Source organism: Rutidosis leptorrhynchoides, chromosome 8 (assembly GCF_046630445.1).
Source record: "Rutidosis leptorrhynchoides isolate AG116_Rl617_1_P2 chromosome 8, CSIRO_AGI_Rlap_v1, whole genome shotgun sequence".
Lineage (NCBI taxonomy): Eukaryota > Viridiplantae > Streptophyta > Magnoliopsida > Asterales > Asteraceae > Rutidosis > Rutidosis leptorrhynchoides.
This window is the reverse complement of record NC_092340.1, coordinates 336,291,653-336,312,369: the sequence shown is the minus strand read 5'-3', so window position 1 is coordinate 336,312,369 and position 20,717 is coordinate 336,291,653. Positions and strand designations below refer to the sequence as shown.

General features: G+C 34.9%; 1 protein-coding gene and 1 long non-coding RNA gene across 7 annotated transcripts; both read right to left on the bottom strand.

The window, feature by feature from the left end:
* Positions 1 to 3,843: 3,843 nt before the first annotated feature.
* LOC139862066 (uncharacterized) lies at positions 3,844 to 4,348 on the bottom strand. The gene is made up of 2 exons (XR_011764035.1): positions 4,213 to 4,348; positions 3,844 to 4,109 (listed from the first exon to the last, which is right to left on the bottom strand). It is a non-coding gene; the product is annotated as an uncharacterized lncRNA (long non-coding RNA).
* Positions 4,349 to 6,705: 2,357 nt separating this feature from the next.
* On the bottom strand, positions 6,706 to 10,957 carry LOC139864992 (BTB/POZ domain-containing protein At5g47800). Of its 6 annotated transcripts, none has more exons than XM_071853545.1 (6): positions 10,934 to 10,957; positions 9,742 to 9,856; positions 9,557 to 9,626; positions 9,040 to 9,444; positions 7,982 to 8,728; positions 6,706 to 7,313 (listed from the first exon to the last, which is right to left on the bottom strand). In XM_071853545.1, exons 2-6 carry the CDS (start codon positions 9,798 to 9,800, stop codon positions 6,855 to 6,857), a joined length of 1,740 nt encoding a protein of 579 aa, XP_071709646.1. In that variant the 5' UTR covers positions 9,801 to 9,856; positions 10,934 to 10,957; the 3' UTR covers positions 6,706 to 6,854. The 6 variants fall into 6 exon arrangements, with proteins under 6 accessions (XP_071709646.1, XP_071709641.1, XP_071709644.1 ...); XM_071853540.1 differs by lacking the exon at positions 10,934 to 10,957 and adding an exon at positions 10,293 to 10,561; XM_071853543.1 differs by lacking the exon at positions 10,934 to 10,957 and adding an exon at positions 9,944 to 10,273.
* Positions 10,958 to 20,717: the final 9,760 nt, after the last annotated feature.

Here is a 20,717-nt window from a genome sequence, read left to right as displayed (position 1 = left end):
CTTTTTTCTACTATTTCTATTTTATTTCCTTATTAATTGTATTATTATTATTTTTTGTTAATGCTATATTAAAACTATATTATATTTATGAGTACTATTAATGGTTATATTATTACTAGTAATTAATAATTATTAAGTATAATACCTTTACTTGTATCGATGCCATTTTATTCTTATTAGTTGTTTTGCTATTATTTTTATTATTTTTATTAATACTATTATTACTACTATCACTATTATTATTATTATTATTATTATTATTATTATTATTATTATTATTATTATTATTATTATTATTATTATTATTATTATTATAAAAAAACTTAAAAGTTTTAAAACTTACAAAAAATTAGTGAGAAGCCTAGAGACAATCTGGGCCTCCACACCTCTAGCAATAGCAAAAACTATCCTAGTAAAAATATGAGCAGCAGCACCGGCACTAACATCTTGCGCCATCGAACTCTTCTGAACCCGCTTTAGCAAAGAAACAACCTCCTTCTCTAATTCCCCCGGGGAAGAAAATGAGAAAGGAATGAAACCATAACCAATCGCCTGACAGCTAGATTCGTACTTGACCCGCTTCCGAAGAGCCGCATCAACCACAGCACGTCCAGGGACAAAGTCAGAAAGCCCACCCTGTCAAGTCAACACAAACATCGCGACCACAATCACAGGAATAAAGTAACACATCTGCAGATCTGAGGGCCCTGTCGTTCCCTCCAGACAACCCAATGTCAACCTCCTTTCTCGCTGAAATCCCAGATCGATAACAAACATCAACAAGGGAATCCCGAACAATATTATGTCGATGCTTAATACCCACCATACCAGCACAAGACACGGCGTGATCCCCGAAAATATCCCCAGTAAAAAACCTTGAATAGGCTGAGCATGCCGTCGAGATAGAGAACAATGGAACACCTAACCGGTAGCACAACACACATCGGTAAGTCTTTGCGTTCATCGTCTGACCCAACCCCAAAATAGGGACTGCCCTTAGCCAAGCAGATGTGTGATCACCCTGCTGTGATTTCCACAAGGCCGATTGTCTGGGAGATAACGAAAAAGTGGATTCTGCAGAAGCGGTAACCTTTGTGAAATAAACATCTGCCAATTTCTTCATGAGTATTGGGGCAGCGACCTCACTCGGATTACTTAAAATATCAAACCCAACCGTATTATTAAACAGACCCAATGCATCTTCAAAAGCACGACCAAGACCAACAATACACGTATGACGTAAGAGCTTGGTCTGCAACCCAGCAGACTGTAATCGAGAAGCCAGAAAAGCATAATGACGAACATCTCCCGCAGAATAAACACCAAGCCCTCCAAATGCAAATGGCAAGGTGGCAAGCCGTCAATCACCAAACCCAGACCCTGAAGCAGTAACAATACGCTCCAAGGAAGATCGAAAGGCTTTATCGAAAGCGCGTTGAGCCGCCTCAAATATACTAGGAGGACAAGTACGCAAGGTAAAGTAGAGTTTAGAAACTCCCGTACATGCCCTAAGCAACAACAACTCACACTGAGGATCATCAAGCTTAGCAACCTTATCCATAAGCGCAATGGACTTGGTCACCCTTTGCATCACCAGTTCACTACTAAAACCAAGATCGGAAGTTGCGGGGGCCCCTAGCAACTTAACACCATTTAAAGGCCGAGCAATATTAGGAGGAAAGACACCTACTTGCCTGCTGCGAGGGTCCTCCGTAGGCCAGAAAATTTCTGTTTTTTCAACGTTGAGATGTAGCCCAAAACGAGGCCCATCCTCCATAATCAAATGCAAAACCTTCCCCACCACCAAAGTGTCCCCAATAATAGTGCCACCATCCAAATACCACGCCTGAAGACAAACCTCAAAATTATCTCTGATTTTAGAAACCAAGGGTTGTAAGACCAAAGCAAAAAGCAGCGGACCAAGGGGATCACCCTGTTGCACCCCCTGAGAAGACCATAAGGTGTGGTTCCCATAATACAATCTGGCTGGATTAGAGTAGCAAAATTCAACCCACCGAGAAATGCTCGGACAAAGGCGGCGAACTTCACGTAACATGACCGTACGATCAACTAGATTGAAGGCATTTTGAAAATCAACTAATAACATAGAGAGGCCAACATCAGAGCCACGATCCTCAATCAACCGATTCACAGCATGAAGAATTGCCTCACCACCTGAAGAAACACCAACACCAAATTGAAGACCATCGAAGTAACTTCCCAAAGACTGGCCAACCATAGCAGCGCCAACCTTCGAAACAAGACGTCGCCAAACAGTACCCACAGCTATAGGATGAAGACCACCGCCGGGCTTGACAAGCGGTGTGAGGGGAGCACTAGCTATATACTCTCCTAATTCCATAGGGCACCTTCCAGCTAGAAAGAGATTAACGACCCCGGTAATAGAGCCAACCAACTCATCCGAGACTGCCACAGCAGCACCACTCAAGCAATCCATAAGACTGCCACGGAAACTATTATTATTATTATTATTATTATTATTATTCCTATTACTATTACTTATATGTTTATCATTATTATTACTACTACTAATACCATACCCAATGTATTATTACTTTTTACTATTACCTTTTCTATTACTACTAGTTCTGCTACTACTTTCCTGTACTACTATTGTATATTATTGATAAATAATAGTTTCTTTTCTAGGAGTATTTCACCTTTACCTTTTCTATTTGCTATTATTTACAACTTGTACTATTATTATTATCATTATTAATACTTTCCTTTTTACTATTAGATGTGTTTGTTTTGTATGTTTGTGTATTAGGTATGTGTGTTTGCATGTATGCACGTTGTTTATGGATGTATATTTGTAGGTTTTGTACGGTATGTTACTTTGTTTCTGTATGAATGTTTTGCTTTCGTATGTAGGTATGTAATGATGTATGCATGTCTATGTATCTCCCTTTTAAGTGACTTAGGTATGTATAATGTATGTATGGATGTCTGGGCATGCATGTTTTAGTATGCATAGCCTTGTATGCTTGTATGTTTTTTATTTGTCTAGAGGTGATTATATATGTTGTGCTTGTTTGTACGTGTTTTGGTTCATAGGTGTATGTAGGCTTGATATGACCCTACGTATATAAACACGCATGCATTCATGTATGTATGCGTGTATGTGTTTGGTGTCTCGCATCGTTCGGTGCATCTTGGGACCATTATGGCTGATGATGACCTTCTTTGCTCCCGAACTTGGGGGGTTTTCATTTAGTTGTGTGGTTTCGGGGATGTCTACCGTAAAGGTGCATGAGTGGTGTTTGACCTGTTACGGGTGGTTGGCTCTTGCTTGCGCAACAACTTCCACCTAGCATGCCTTTTCAGCTTTCGTCCCAATGCTTGTAATTACAGTGTCTGGCTCTATTAATTGAGGCAACAGCAAGCGTCGATTTAGTGGCGACTTCGCAGCCGCTTAGAGCCTAAATCGAATTCCAGGCAGCCTCTATGACCCATGGAAATCTGATTATACCATTTTCATGGTGTCGTGTTTTTATCTCTCGCGTCGTTTTTTTTTTGGCCGGAGGTCCCACGGAAGCAATCTCTCTATCCTGGAGTAGAGAGAGGGATGACTTTCTCTTTCTGCGGGTGGAGATTTTTTTTCTCGACTTGTGGTTAGAGGGACGACTTCTCTTCTACTCTAGGGTAGAGGAAGGATTGTCTACATCTCACCTCCCTCATAACTCGCATATGCGGGATTGGTTATTGTTGTTGTTGTTGTTGTTGTTGTTGTTGTTGTTGTAGTATTATTTATACAAATACAAAATGTATACAAATGATAAAGGTGTGGATTTATAGCATATGCACATTGTAACACAGATGTAAGCAATCATCAGCGTATCCATTGCATAATTACTCATGTTCTGAAACAGATTTCAGTCTTGTTATTACAGTAGTATAAGCTAAAAATGCCAGAAGATCGACAACAGACCCACTTTTATCGTAACATTGTCGAGTTTATTAGGAAGGATTGCTGAATAATGCTTGGATGCTAATTGTGGCTCATGGGCAGCAACCATCAACACAACACACATATCCACATGTCAACAATCCATTCCTGTACACGAAGTTGCAGCAGCGACAACCAGCTTCGATCAAGGCACAAACAATAAATAAATAAATTTAAAACCAATATAATAAAATGAAAAAAATAATCATAGATTTAATTTTCATTATTAAGAATGAACGAACCTAGGGGGTGAATGTTGGTAGTCGTAGCAGCATTAGATGCACAGCTACAAACAACCATTGATGCAACTGCTAGAAAACACAGTATAAACTTTACCAAATTTACCCTTGCCAACATCTTCTTTGCTATATTTAATTAATTATTTCTATATTAACAATAGTGAGTATGAAATCATCTGAGCATTCATTTGGTTTTATAGGCGAATATGCAGATATGGTTAGTTAGATAGCTTTTCAAAGTGCATCTTGGTATTAATTTTCAAGTTGCAAGTGGATATTGATCATGTGATGTGCTGAACAAACGATGCTAAGCAAGCACACATATGTTGACCGTACCGTACATTAATGGGATTATTAAAAAGTTATGTGGTACTACGTAAAATGATTTTGTAAACAAATGTGTTGGAGCTGAGTAGATACAGATATACTGAACCCACTAGTGTCACAATCCTTAGTATCCACTGCTTTGGGAAGAGGATTTTAATGGTGAGTTTTTGGTTAGTAAACTGTAGTTTATAAGACTTTGGTCATTAGACCACTTCCATTCCATAACCTATTACCAGACGATTGAGGGACAGGACTGTTAGAGCATACGGTGTACGTCCGGTTTCCATTCCACCGTCCATCACCGACGCCGCACCGACATGGATACCGCCCTGGCTTCCATTCCACCGTTCCTTCTCACCGTCGCAACGACGGTGGTTTCGATTTTTTTTTCTTTTTAAATTATTCTAATTTCTTATTTCTTATTGGTCCAACCTTGAAATGGACATCGAAATGAACACCGAAAGACACCTCAGTTTTATCAATTTCAAGGTCCATTTTCGACTTTAAAATGGACACCGAGAAATAAATACGGACACCCTTGTGCTCTTAGCTCAACCCTATGTCAGCAATCTCTCCAAAAAGACTGAACGTTGACATCACAAACGATTGAACTTTTGTGGTATTCACTCTTTTTTTTAATGCAATTAACACAAATACATTCATTCAATTATATCTTTAAAACATACATTTAAATAAATAATAATTTAAGCAAAACATATTACCTTTAAATATATATTTAAAATAAATATACATTTCATATCGGAATGAGCTGGCACACTAAGCCACCGGGGCACCTGTCTTTCTACTTTTCCCAAACGCCAAAAACCTGACACGCCAAAGAATCATGCCCAATGACATAGACACAGCCCGTGCGGCCGTGTCATCCCTGTCTTTCTCTAAGCATGAAAGACGGTATTTATACTGTTAATGTTTATTAATCCTCTTATGCGAGTGTTTCATAAAATACACCAATCACAATCACAAGAGGAATGTTGTTACATAAAGCTAATCTAGCTAACTAATTAAGCCTGAACTTGAAAGTAATACCTTTATCCTAACTTAAGAGAATAAAATATTAAAAAATAATACGACCGTTAAAGAAAATACACGATTAAAAAAATACCATATGGATCTAAAAAAATACAACGGATAGATTTGTAACAAATACAGGATTTCAGAAAAACGATGACTAAATCGAAGCTACGAGTCAAATGAACGACACTAACAGTCCAGTTCTGGTGCAACTCTCACCACGCATCAAACACCACGGACGGTGCATGGTGTTTGGCGTGTGGTGCATGTTGCGCTAGAAATGGGGCTTTCTCGGTGATTATCTCAGCAACATGCGTGGTATGCGTGGTTTGTGGTGCGCGGAAACTAGATAGGGGTATTCTTAAAATTTTGTTTTTTTAGGACATTTTGTTAAACAATCTTTTGGAATGGAATGATGGAATGAGAGCATTTTACCAATTTTCATTGTTTAAATGATGTGAATGCAGACTGGACTTAGGGCTAGTCCAGTTGATACTTTCATCAGCCCAAAATTAATCCGGCTCAAATTGACACAAAAACAGTCCACTCAAGGTGGCCCAACAGCAGTTAATTGAAAGAGTCTAAGTACATTAGAACTAGTTCCGTATTTCACTCACAGGGAATTGAGGAAGTAGTAATTAACATGGAGAAAGTGTCCTCTCACTATCTTCAGTTTTTCAATTTTTCTTCTTGTTTAATTTCGATCAGTTGCAGTAGAGTTAAAAAAATAGCAGTAGTAGCAGATTCAATTTCAGTTTAAAAAGCATTCCAACTTTCTCTTCAATGAAAAGGCAATTTCAATTGCAATCTCGTCTTGCATCTTTCTAATTATACGATCCACGTAATTTAAATCCCTACAAATGAAACATATGCCTATAAGTCCTCTGCTCAAAGACGAGTTTATAAATGTTATCTATTTACAGGCCTAGAAAGCTTTTATTTGCGTATTTAGGTTTTCATGTTCATGTACAGTAGCGTAAGCTTATGATGATGAACAGATCTGATGATGAATACAGAAACAGAAAGCAGATATTGAATAGAATGATCTGTTCAATGTGTTGTGTGTAATTATACTGAAATCGATCTGCTAAAGATTTTCAGATGAACAGGCAATGGTTGTATGAAAAGATTTGGATATGCTTTTAATATACAAAATATATCCAACTAATAAATTTAATGGCGATACAACAAATTTCATACAGTAAATTATCCACTTGTTCAATTGAACAACATTTGGTATTATAGTGATAACTCTAACTGTTGATGATAAACTCAGATGTCATTCTCTACTTGCCTTTACGACGTCCATGTTCTGATTTACTTCTGTGTATTTTTACATTCGTAACATCATGTTTGCTTTCCTCTTCAATGATTTCCTTTACTTTTTCCGATCTTGCTTCTATGACCTTTTTACCCTTTGACTTGACTTCTGATTCGGGATCAATCCTTTGACTTGTATTGCTAGGACAGCTTCTTCGTCTATCACTATCTTGTTCGGTGGGACCTTTGTCTGAGTACAACTGTAACCTGTTCTTAAAATCCTCTGCTACGGGTTGCTGACTGTCTCGTCGTGTTATTGTGTTCCTGTCATGTTTCTGATGTTCGAAGAAAAGCAGCTGCACGATGGTTCTTGTTGGTAGCCTCTCGTTTTTCACAGCATGTGCACGTGCTGCTGCAGACAGTTTTTGGCAGTCTAAAATGCTACAGAGGTGCTTCTTCTCTTCTTTAGACATTTGGGGATGTTCCTGCTCATGATCATGACCATGATCATCATTGATCATACATATAGCCATACTATACTTGGAAAATGGGTCAGGTTGGGTTGGTTTGGATATCTGGTCAAAATGGTTTTGGGTTGAAATGGGTCATGAGTTAAACATGTCAGATATTTAAACGGGTCCAAATGGGTCAGGTTGGGTCAGGTCGTAACGGGTCATTGGTCATGGTGGTCAGTTTTCTCAAAATTGTTATTTCTGTATTATAGTATTATTTTTATTTATTATTTATATTTATATTTGATGATATATATATAATAAAATAATGATATAATCATTAATGCTTTTATAAATGTATGTATGACAGACGAAACATATCCTTGACTCGTTTGACACATTAAGAAGACCCATTAGACATATCTCTATTTATTTAGCTTTATGAATTGATTACCCATTGGACATGTTCCTTTATATTTTATATATAGACATAGACCCAATAGGTTGGAGATAAACCCATTGTACCTTTTTAAGGTTTTGGGTTTACATTGCATGGCTTTCTTTTCAAGACACAATTGACTCAAAAGCTTGACCCAAATTTGTAAGTATGGGTCTTAATTGCCAGGTATAGGCCTATAGCCATAACCAGTCATTTTTATAGGAAAAGAATATGCTTGCATTCCTTTTCGTTTATTACTTACATTAAGATATATGCTGATTGCCTTGTAAAGTTTGTCGTGTTCTGGCCGAGCAAATTCAGGTAACACATTAGCAAGAGACACTACTTTCTGAACAGGCATATTCACATCCGATGATACGACTTGCAGAAAAGCGTCCACAAGTTTCGCAACTTTTCTGATCACATCAAGTGAACTTTCATCTCTAGAATACGATTTTCGACATTGGTCGATAAAACCCTCGACAACAATCTGAACCAGTTCAATATCATACATGTGATGATCAGAAGAATCATGTGACGGTAGCAGTAAATCATTTATCGTAGCTTCCTCTAATTGCACGCTACATTTGTTAATTAGTTGAGCAATTAGCACCTCAGATGCTTTTAAAAGTTTCGCTGTGCTAAGGAGTCTAAGCAAGAATCCAACTGAAACTGATCCTTTGTCTTCGGGAATAAGGCTTACGATCATCTCAAGTTGACTTTTTTGGTCAACTGATCTTTCTTGAGTTGTTTGTGAGGCTGTTGAGGTTTCAGGGTGAGGCATATTATTTTTTGTAACATCTGGAAGCCAACGACGTGCGTAAACATGCAACGCTTCACCGATAAGCTGAGGTGGCAGCATGTTTGTTGATTTCACAGTATTTATGATGCATCTGAACAGATCTATATTCAGGTCTGCAACGTCTTCGGTCCACCAATCTTTAGGAGCCGACTTGTGATGCTTTTTTTGTTCATATCCTGGTCGGGTATAAGTGTAGGACCATCTAACCTGCATTCGTTCATCCTTTTAGTTCAAACCTTCAGAATCTTTTACTACTGGGTCAAGATCTTTTTTAAGGTTTTTTCCTGTTCGGGTTACTCGGGAGGGCTAGTATTCCGACCCTTTACTCTAATGTACGCAGCCCTGCAGGATTACTCCCTGGTAGTTTCCAACCCATCCCTGGCCACCACAAAATCATACCTGAGCAAGATTCGAACCTGAGACCTTTTGCAAGGAACTCAGGGCCCAACCACTGGGCTAACTTGTGATGGTTTACTACTGGATCAAGATGAAAAAGTATATTGATGAACGATGATTACCTTTGATGGTTGTGTGAGTATTTTAGCAACTACGGAATCGATACACCTTCTAATAATCCCGATATTGTCAGACCATTCGAAAAACCTTTCGGTAGTCTGTAACGTGACAACCGAATCCTTCCACCCTTCAAGAATGCACGAATTAAAGAAAACGTCTAACTTTGAGATAAAGTTTCCCTTTGCAAAAGATTCTGTCATTCGCATGAACCTTGCAGCACATATTGCTGGCATGAAGTTATGCGCGCTGAGATCGATTTTAATCCCGTAACAGAACTTGGCACACAGCTCAAAAGCATCGGCCCCTCCTGGGAAATCATCAAACTCCATAGTTACACTTGTGGTGTCTTCCTTCTCAGAGCAAAGTTGTTGCAGGAGACCACACTTTTGAAGGAGTGGAAACTGTAACTAGGTATACCACAATGGTCTATGTAATTCGGTTCAGTTGCTAATTAAAAAATAGTATTATATGTATGCGTGTTAACAGCGAATTTCTAGTTTTGAATCAAGAATCACTTGCCTTATGGAGGAGATACGTAACGGTGTTGACGCGTACAGTAAGGTCACTTGGTAAGTCAGAAATCAATGTCCTGCAATTTATAAAGCATTGTTTTTATCAAAAAAATTTATAAAGCATTGTTGGGTGCCTAAAGCATGATTACGAATTCAATTTCAATTATATATTTAAAGAATTATGCTACAAACCTTGTAGCTTCTTCGGTATAGAAGGTGTCCGGCCTATTTCCAAGCCTCATGAACTTCATCTTCCAACTTGGAAATTTTTATCCCTATGTAGATTGAGATATCATCTGCTTCATCACTGTAAATTTCCACAATTTAACAGTCAGACTTTGTTACAGACCTGTGTATTGAGGTCTGTTTCATGTTGTTATAGTAGTTATTATACAATATAAGGATTTGCTTCTCATCTGTTTTCATAATTAGACCCCATGAAAAAGCAAGAAGTATAAGCATAGCCTACATGCAACAGTAACATAAAAAAAAAATGAAACTATAAAGCAGCCCATATGATAACAGGTGACACCATTCACTTGCTAAATTAGTCACAATCTTGGCCAGAAAAGCATAGATAGTATTGACATTGTTTTGTCAATACAATAAGGCCTACAATCCAATATTAGTGGATTTTTTTTTCTTTCAAAAAAGTAAGTAGTGAAGTAGATGGCGATAGCCGATAGACGCCCAAATCCTTTTCGTTGTAAATATCTAGTTCCTCAAAATACCATCTTTTGTACCTAGCCCAATAATTGAAGTTGATGGTGGCTAATAGCCTGATAACTAAGCAAAGTAGTAATAATTGAATGGTTATGATATAGATTGGACATATATTGGTGGTAGCTACTGTATCAGGATGTTAAGTCTTCCTCTCTAAAAGGTAACACTCTCACCATTCGAATCGAATAACTGATTATTTAGAACATTGCTATTCTTATATCAGTTAAGTTATAATCATGCAAATAAGAGAAAATTGATACAGAGTATTAAGATAATTTAACATATATGATTTAGATACAGAGCATGAACCAAGAAAGATTAATAAAATATAATGAACATATGCGGGTAACGAAAATAATCTGAATTAGTTTAGTGTGGCACAAGAAGTAAAAAGTAAACCACGCAGGCTTGCCTGAGTGGCCACCGAGTTGCCCAATAAAGCACACCACCCGCGTTCGATTCCTGGCTATGCCAAATCATTCAGATAGGGAGTGTGACTTGAGGTTGCGCATAATGCGCAATTCACCCGGTACCAGGTCTCGCACTCGGTGGGCTAGATTACCCGAGGTTTACCCTCTATGGGGAGCCAATGTGCTCGTTCAAAGGGGGGATTTCCTCGCTAATCCAAAAAGAAGTAAAAAGTAACAATTTAGATACTTACATAAAATTGACTGCTAATTCAAGATAAATAAAAAAGGGTGGGAGAGAGTGAGAAAGACCATAGCATACTGATTGAGAACAAGTTGAAGCCTTTATATTTAGTGGTGTATGCATGGTTGAAATATTATGACAGCTGACATGAATGAATATGAAACCTTAGTGCAAACATCTAATGGCACAGTATCTAGTTGTTTTCCACATATGGAAGGAATCACACCCCACATTCAATCAATCTAAATCACTACTTAATAACCCAACATTAAACTGTACATATATCGACTTTTGATTCCCGTATCATAATATGATTTCTTATTTCTGCATTTACTGCACAAAGTAGTGTAAGTGCTGTAAACCAAGTTCATAAAAAGATCGCTCAATCGATCCGCATGAAGGATAAGTTACACTGTTATTATTTTGTTATTTGTCTTTGTGCCATTGGCATATATGAAGCTTCTTTAGATTCTTATATATATATATATTCTTAACTTTCATATATGTACATGAAAATTTTATGCTTTTTGTTACTTCTATAACCATAGCTATTAACAATAAATTAATTAACTTTGTGAGCATTGCTCTATAACGGCTTTTCCAAAAAAAAAAACTATTAACAATAAATTATAACGTCAGTTTGTTATCTTAATTCGATAATCCAGTCACTTGCTGATAAATTTATATTTGGCCTACGTATCTGAAAATGTAACAAATGATGTGTACCAACTTTCATTATTTATCTTATTTATGCTTGTTCAATTGTCCGTTTGTTGTTGTGTGGGTTGAATATTAGTATCAACTTAACTGATCAACTAGTAGGTTTGTTAGTTGGTGAAACCGCTTCTGCAAACGTATAAATCCTAACACTTTCAAAACCTCTATAGTATGTGTTTGAGTTATAAACTTAATTATTGATTGTTTGTATTTTTTTTATTTTACTTGGGGCTCTATGGACTCCAAGTGGATGCTTTTATGTAGATGACATATCAACCAGAATACATACAATTAGCAATAATCGCAAATTAGGCATATAAACACAATAAAAGTTTCTGAAAGTTAATACACATTATTTGTTTTTAGTATTGCAAGTTTTTTTTTTTTTTTTTTTTTTTTTTTTTTTTTTTGAACGGCAAGATAGTATTGCAAGTTTATTAACCTTTAATATAGGGGATGTTTACTTTTTCCTATATTAAGTCATGTTCATTTACCTTTATTTGGGAGGGGTGTTTGATTCTATGTCTCCCATAAACAACAGATCAATTTTAAGTGACAAAATAACAACAATTTATTTACTGAATTAAGAGTTATACATAAACGATCATTAAGTAGAAAGTAAACTTGCGTACTCCTTTAATTACATTTTTAAAGAAACTTAGCCCTAAAAAGACACTTTTAGTGGCACTAACACCTAGCTAATTAACTAGTTGATATATGTAATACCCATTGTTTTATTCGGTTTCTAATTGCATGTTTAGATGTAGTTGATCTTGGGGTGGCTATAAAAAAGGTCGGAAATTGTCAAGGTTACCGGTTAGGGCGCATATATCTGATTAAAAATACTTCCTTTTCCCGGTAGTCTAAATAGTGAAAACCTTATATGTTTACTTCTAAATAGGGAAAACCTTATATGTTTACTTCTTTACGTAGCTATTGACACAATAACCATAAACAATATTTCATGTAATGACGAGATAATAGTAGGATAAAGATTAAAATAAAAGGAGAGAGAAAATTAAAAGGGGTATGAAATATTTTTCATGTGGTTTGTGGTGATCCTTAAAACACCATGAGTGACATGTAAATGGAATCAGAATCTGAAGGTGACTAATTGGGTAGCATTATTTATGGGTTTAGTCAAAAGAGTAATACTAACATAAGCAAGAAACTAAAAGAGGGAGGTTGGGTAGTACTATTAAAAGGAAGAAACAAATGAAAAGTTGAAAAAAAGAGAATTGGGTTGGGACCATCAACCAAACAAGAATATATATATAATCTGCAAGACTCATGATTATGATTTTTCCCACTAACTTTTGGTATCTTCTTCTTCTTTGTTCCTTAAGATGTTGATACATCACAATTCACAACTTCCTTTTGATTATAGTCGATGTCGGCCAATGTTGTACGGTTCTATTCGCACACAAACAAATATCAGTTACTGGAATCTAGCTATACGATTCTTTTGGTGGCCAACATGGCAACATTTTACCATCAATGTTGTTGTGCTGCATAGATTGTCGTATGATGATATTATTAGGTATGGTAGTTAGCTAGTCATATTTTTACGTGTGTTACGTTTTGATAAAGTGTTTGAAATTTACACGTTTAAAGAAACGTTTGATACTATCTAACTTGTTTAATATAGGGTTTTTTTTTTTTTACTATTCAACTTTTTTAAACCAACTAATTTCACTAATTTCAGGGCAAAATTTCCGTAGCAATAAGAGAAAATAACTTTATAGTTCTATGAAATCAAACTCTTGTCCTTTACATTGAAAGACCAGAGTCTTATCATGTCAACACCACCTCCTTAGTTAAATATGGGGTAATTGTATATATCCAATTTGCTAAATATTAAATACTAGGAAAATGACCTGTGAAATTACGGGTTTGTTTAAACGAAACAATTTAATAACATGTTTTAGGTATTAAGTGAATGTAAATTATTAAGTCATTTATTTTAATGACCCGTTCGACTACAAACTTGTCGTTGTTTTTACAGATATATAGAGACATGTATTTTCGCATACATATGTGACGTAATTAGTCTCGTAAAGATAATTCATTTTTAAATATTAATATAATAATAATAAAAATTATTATTATTATTATTATAAAAATAAAAATAAATTATAATAATAAATTTTGCTCAAAGTTGAGTATTTATATTTTTAATAATAATTATTAGTAATAATAAATGTCTTTTGAAATTTTGATAGAAAATTAAATTACAATAATTATATAAATGTTGTAAAATATGCTTTAAAACTTGTAAATGTGTTCATTGAGTGTTCTGTAGAAGATTGTACAATTTAAGAGAGATTAGTATTTCATTTTATAAAAGATTTAGTATTATTTTTTAATTAAATTAATATAAAATAATGACATCATCAAAGTGTTTTAAATTGTTTTTATTTTGAATTATTTTTATATTTAGAAAATGTTTATTTATGACATCATCATTTTAGAGATTTAATAGATATTATAGATAGGGTGAATGGTCGAAATCATGTTTTCGTTATTTTGCCAAAAAAAAATAAAATAATAAATAAAATAATATATATTTTTAATTTTTTTGTCAAAAAAAATACAATTTGAAATTGTGCGAAATTGTCTAGTTGTTGCGACCTACACATGATAAAGGGTCGGTGTGGCGTAATCCTGTGTTCTGGTTGAGTCTGGAAAAACGCCATCCCGTAATCAAATTACACGTTGTGATTAGGTTTTGGAGTATAGACAAACTAGGCGGAATCCTTCATCAATGTTATTATCAAATTAAAGTTTTACAATATGAGAGGATCAACTCTGAGTTACAATTTAATACATCACTTAAAACAATGTCTTTGTACACTTTTCGAAGAAATTTGTCATAGTCCATATTTGCTAAAAAGTTGTTTCTCTTTTTATCTTTATTTTGAGCACTTGATACCATGAACACGACAACATAATAATTTTATATTAACTTAATAATGTAAACAGAAATACAATTAAATTATAGAAAGGTAGATACTGATAACGTGGATGAAGAGACAAAAAATGATATAACAAAAAGGTTAATGGTGTTGGTTGCTAGCGGATAGGCTAATATATATATGCTGATTATAAAGTAGTGGGTTAACATTGCATTTAGGCTAATATTGTAGATTGCAAGAAATAATTTTCTTAAAGGCCAATTATTTTAACGTGAGATAATATTGCATTTGAATTAAAAATGAAACTAGCATTTTAAATCAACTACAGAAAAATGGTGACCTCTATCTTCATGGTACCATGAGGCATTGCTCATGCAGCCCATAGGAAAGCACGACACCAGCATCATATGACCTTTTACCTGTCAATAACAAAATTATGTTACATATGTTAGCAATTTTAGTATCTTATAGTATTATTTTTTCGAGGTCTTTACCACTAAATATTCATATTACCTTCTTTGTCATCCATAAAGTCATACTGTTATGTTTTAAAATTATTGTTCGGGTTTATGTATTTGGACCATAATCAAACTTATTTGGACCAAAGCCTACTTAATAGGTCTAACTATTTCTTTTTAACTTTAATATGTTTCTTGTTTACTTTACCTTTAAATTTAAATATATTTCATTGTGTTATATTGGTGCAGATTATTATATCAAAGACGTTTAAAACCTAGTGTATTTATATAAATTGCATTCACTATTATACAATATAAACAAAAATATTTAAAGTTAAATTTGAGTAAAAAACTATAAAAAAATAAATGAGACCGTTTTTTTCGAAATAGGAGAAACATTACTTTTAGTCTTTTTAGTGATAAGTTTGTTAACCTTACTTTATTTTTTTGACTATATATATACAATAGCGATTATCACTATTAGTTCATACAGAATTAAAAAATGTAATGTTAAAAAAAATTGTAAAGCAAAAAGATGATTTTTAAAATATGAGATCCAGTATCTAATCAAAATGAAGTTTCTAGCTATCTTTATGGAAATAAAGTTGACAACCCTCCTCCCTTTTTATTTTTTATTAACAAAAATAACGAAACTTTATAAACGGGATCTTCATCGAAAAATAAAGATAAAAAAACTGATACAAATTTCAGAAAAATCGGATGGACTCGAACCAAGTAAACGTCACAATTTGACGATAACTCCAACCGAGCCTAACGCCCCGAAAAAATAATGACACTGTAAGACCCTGTTTCAGTTTCAGTCTTGTGCAGTTGAATGGGACGCCGTCCAGATGGTGGGACGCCGTCCAGTAAAGAAAGACTGGACGCCGTCCAGATTATTGGACGCCGTCCAGATGAACTGGCGGGCCAGCTGTGCAGTTTTGTTATATTAAGAGGGGTATTTGTGTCTTTTCACTTGGAGTCGGATTTGTAGCCATATTATCAGTTGGGATTCAGTTTTGGATCACTTTTCACATCCACAAACACTCCCACTTCATTCCTAGAGAGAAAGTGATTCTAGAGAGAGATTTGGAGAATTGTGGAAGAAGGAGCTTGAATCGATCGAAAGCTCGGGTTTTAAAGTTGTTCCTTTCGTTCTCGGCTACGTTGTGGTAGTATTGGTAAGTTCTAACTCCGAATTTCATTTGTTAAATTTGAGTTCCAAGTTAGGGTTTTGATTGTGTGTTCTTGAATAAGACCCACTAGTTGATAAATGGGTGTTTAAGCGAGTAAATGGTGTTGATGACCATTGTTGGTGGGTTTTGGGTTGGATGATGAGATTGATTAGTTGATAATCATGTTTGGGTGTGAAATCACTAGTTAACTTAGATTATAAGTGATTAGTGGTGCAAGCTTGCAAAATGAGTGTTTTGACTTTGAGATTGGGTCAAAATGAGTTTTGTGTCAAAAGTTGTAAGCAATGTGTTTTGATGATGAAACCTTGAGTGAAATGAGTTGTTGAAACCTAATCACTAGTCGATTGTGATTATGGGGGTATTCGGGTGAGATTTTGACTTAGTCAAGTGGAAGTAAGTGCAAATGGGTCAATATTACACTTATTGGTGTTTTGGGCATAAGCTAGAGTGTTTAACTTATTTGTTTGTAAATTACTTAGGTGATTTGCATTTGGACGTTTAGGAGCTCAAGCGGAATTGCTTTTCAAGTAATCGAGGTGAGTGGAATATTTATACGTTTATGTATATAATTTGGTTGCTTGTGTGCGGCGTGGTAAGTGACATCCGTTAGGATTCACTTTTCGGGGACCACAATTGGGTTGAAAAATATAGTGAGTGATATCCGTATGGATAGCTCTTCGTTGGCTATATGTGGTGAGTGATATTCGGAAGGAATAACTCTTTGTCGACCACGATTGGAGGTGAGGCATGTGACGAGTGATTAATGTTTGACCTATCGCTCTTCGTTGGTCACATGTGTGTGTTTGGTCATGTAGTGAGTGATTAATGGTTGACCTATCACTCTTCGTCGGCTACATGTGTGCGTTTGGTTATGTGACGAGTGATTAATGCTTGATCTATCACTCTTCGTCGGTCACATGTATATGTTTGGTTATGTGGCGAGTGATTAATGTTTGACCTATCGCTCTTCGTCTGCCACATATGTGTGTTGGGGTAAGTGGTGAGTGTTATCCGTTTGGGGATCCGCTCTTCGTTGGCCACTTATCATAGGATGGTAAGCGGTTTCGCTTTTCGTCGGCCATCCTTGTAATTGAGGTAAGTGTTAACGTTTCGGTTGCACTTTTCGTCGGCCTCATGGTGCGTAGTGGTGAGTTGTGATGACCCGGAAATTTCTGACCAAATTTAAACTTAATCTTTGTATGATTAACATTTCTGACACGATAAGCAAAGTCTGTAAAACTGAATCTCAAAATTTTTGAACTACTTTTATATATTTAAATACCGTTCGGTTGTTTTCGACGATTCGCGAACAATTATATGTAAATAGATACATATATACTATAACTTGAAAATGTAACGATGTATTAATTGTTTGATACCGTACATTAAACTTATTGATTTAAATATCTATTTGAATATATATGATAAGTTGAAATATTTATTATTAAAATTAATTATAAATAACTTCCAATATGTATTTAAAAACTGATTTATGTATATTAAAAAGATATATACATATATATAATTTCAAGTTATTTAGTAAACGATAGTAACATTCATTTATTGATTCGATTGATATTCAGATAAGTTAACTAAAGCGTTTAAGATGAACCAGTAAAACACTAATTTACTACAGTATTTTCAAATTGCTACAGTACCCAAAATGCTACAGTGTTTTTGAAAATCACTACTTGCTACAGTGAATTGCTACAGTAAAAATTGACTTTGCTACAGTAACACTATTTTAAAATGTATTTTAACAAATAGCGAGACGATTATTTATAGAAGTAAATGACCAAAACACTCAAATGTATAAGTTATATTTTGAGTGATATAATTTAGGGATAATTTAAGGCTATATTTTGACTAAGGTACGTGTCCCAAAATGTAATGTACTAGTTTTCTCAGCGTACGAAAGGGCGTTAGAAAAACCGGAACCGGGACAGAAGTCGAGTGACAACGTACGACTTATCGGAACAAAAATTACAAGTCAACTATGCATGTTAATTTAATATAATATATAATTAATTATATAAATTAAATATATTATATATATTATATTAAATTATGTCGACGAGCTAAATTACAAAAATATGTGAGCTGGAAAAACGGGCCATGCGATCGCATGGCAAATGGCCTTCAGAACCATGCGATCGCATGGGGTCTGAATTCAGGCCACACCTATAAAAGCTCGAGCATATCTGTTTCTGATTCATTCCATTACTCCGTACTTATTTACTTATTATATTATTATTATTATTATTATTATTATTATTATTATTATTATTATTATTATTATTATTATTATTATTATTATTATTATTATTATTAAGATTATTAATAATATTAAATCTTATTATTATTAATATTATTCTTATTATTAGTATTACACATAAAATACTACGACGAGGTTTTGCTCGAATAAATTCAAAACAAGTTTTATGAGCGGGATAAAGCTAAGGAAATTATGGGTTATTGCCAAGGAGGTTATGGGTAATGTTCGGGGGTATATTTGTGAATCAAATCTAGTGTTTATCATCTCCGTTACGTCTACGTACCTTCCTACAATATTAAATCACAATATTGATATGTAAGCATTTATATCTTATCTATTATATATTAATAGTGTATCCATGTCTAGTGCTCGAATATATATTTATACATACCTGTATACTAAATTTCGTCGTTAAACAGTTTATAATGAATCACGAATTAAATACATATATTACTGGTAAAAGGTATATGATATACATGTTTTCAGAAAGCTGGCGAAAAATCAATAACTTTTCATTTAGATATCGAATAAATTCGATGAACGGGTTAAAAGATATGATCAACTGAATTATGATTGACGTTAATTAAAATTGCTTTTGAATCTGCAATTAAGATTTAAACAACCTATTTACGAGATTGATAAATTGGATTTTTGAATATTACCAACCGAGTAAATGAATCCTTATATAAGGTACGTCTCGTTTTGTTAAACAACTGTCAAAATTGACTTTTTGAAACGACTTTGGATAACTTTTGTATGTCGATCTCGAGCATTAGGATTGTGATACACTATGACCTGACCTAGCTTGATAGACATTTATTGACCAACATATGTTCTCTAGGTTGAGATCTACGGTTATTTGGTAATCCGAGTTTCGATCACATTTTGGTGAACGACTTTATATGCTGCTAAGGTGAGTTTCATTTGCTCCCTTTTAAATTGCTTTTGCAATCTATATTTTTGGGTTGAGAATACATGCACTTTATTTTAAACGCAATGGATACAAGTACATACTAAATTCTACACTGAGTTTGAACCGAAAATCCCTTAGCTTTGGTAATTAGTAACTGCCAGTTATAAGAACTGGTGGGCGCGAGTAGTAGTATATGGATCCATAGGGCTTGATATCCCCGTCCGAGCTAGAGCACTAGCCTTTTAACGGACGTATGCTATTTGAGAAGCGTACACGTTGGTTTGCGTGTATTATTAAGATGATTATACAAAGGGTATAAAATATATATATATACGTTAAGTTTAGTTACCAGGGTGCTCAATTTAGTAGAATATTTTGATAAACGTTTCTGGATTGAACAACTGAAATCTTGTGATCCACCTTTATATACAGATTATGCGCAACATTAAAACTATGAACTTACCAACCTTTGTGTTGACACTTTTAAGCATGTTTATTCTCAGGTTTCTAGAAGTCTTCCGCTGTTTGCTTATATGTGATACAAGCTATGTGCATGGAGTCATACATGCTTTATTCAAGAAAACTTTGCATTCACAAAATCATCACCGTGTATCTTATTTTGACTTCATTGTCAACGGATGTATTATGGTAAACTATTATTTATGGTGATTGTCTATATGTAGAAATCATCAAACGTTGAAAACCTTAGAAATTGATATTCATTTATTGTGTACCTTTTGAAAAGAATGCAATGTTTACAAAACGTATCATATAGAGGTCAAATACCTCGCAATGAAATCAATGAATGACGTGTTAGTCCATATGGATTTGGAGCGATCGTCACATGAGTGGTTAACGTATTTGACCTACCGCTCTTCGTCGGCCACGTACGCGTTGCGATGGGTGGTGAGTGGTTAACGTATTTGACCTGCCACTCTTCGTCGGCCACCATCGAGTCGAATGTCGACATTGTGTATGTTGGGGTGTGTAAGTTTCACTAGCATTGTGCGTATTTTGTTGTTGGCACGTATTATTGTTGGGATCTCTATGCTAATGGTGTTGACTTGTTGTACATATGATTATACATTTATTGCGGTTTGCTAATGATATTGTGTTGTTTGTGTAGGTGTATGCAAGTGATTGAATTATGTATGTATGCGTATAAGTATTGCTTCACTAAGCATTAGTTTACCCTCTCGTTGTTTACATTTTTAGGTTCGGAGGCGAATGTGGCAAGGGTATGCTCGGGATTAGATGATTTCCCTTTTGATGCTTGCTTGGATTACTTTTGGATTGGACCTAGGATTGGGTAGTTTATCC

Coding starts and splice junctions, on each gene's coding strand:
- LOC139864992 (XM_071853545.1), bottom strand. CDS start 9,800: ATGAAGTTCATGAGGCTTGGAAATAGGCCGGACACCTTCTATACCGAA. Junction 9,627..9,741: donor TATACCGAAGAAGCTACAAG/GTTTGTAGCATA, acceptor TATAAATTGCAG/GACATTGATTTCTGACTTAC. Junction 8,729..9,039: donor TACTCACACAACCATCAAAG/GTAATCATCGTT, acceptor GAACGAATGCAG/GTTAGATGGTCCTACACTTA.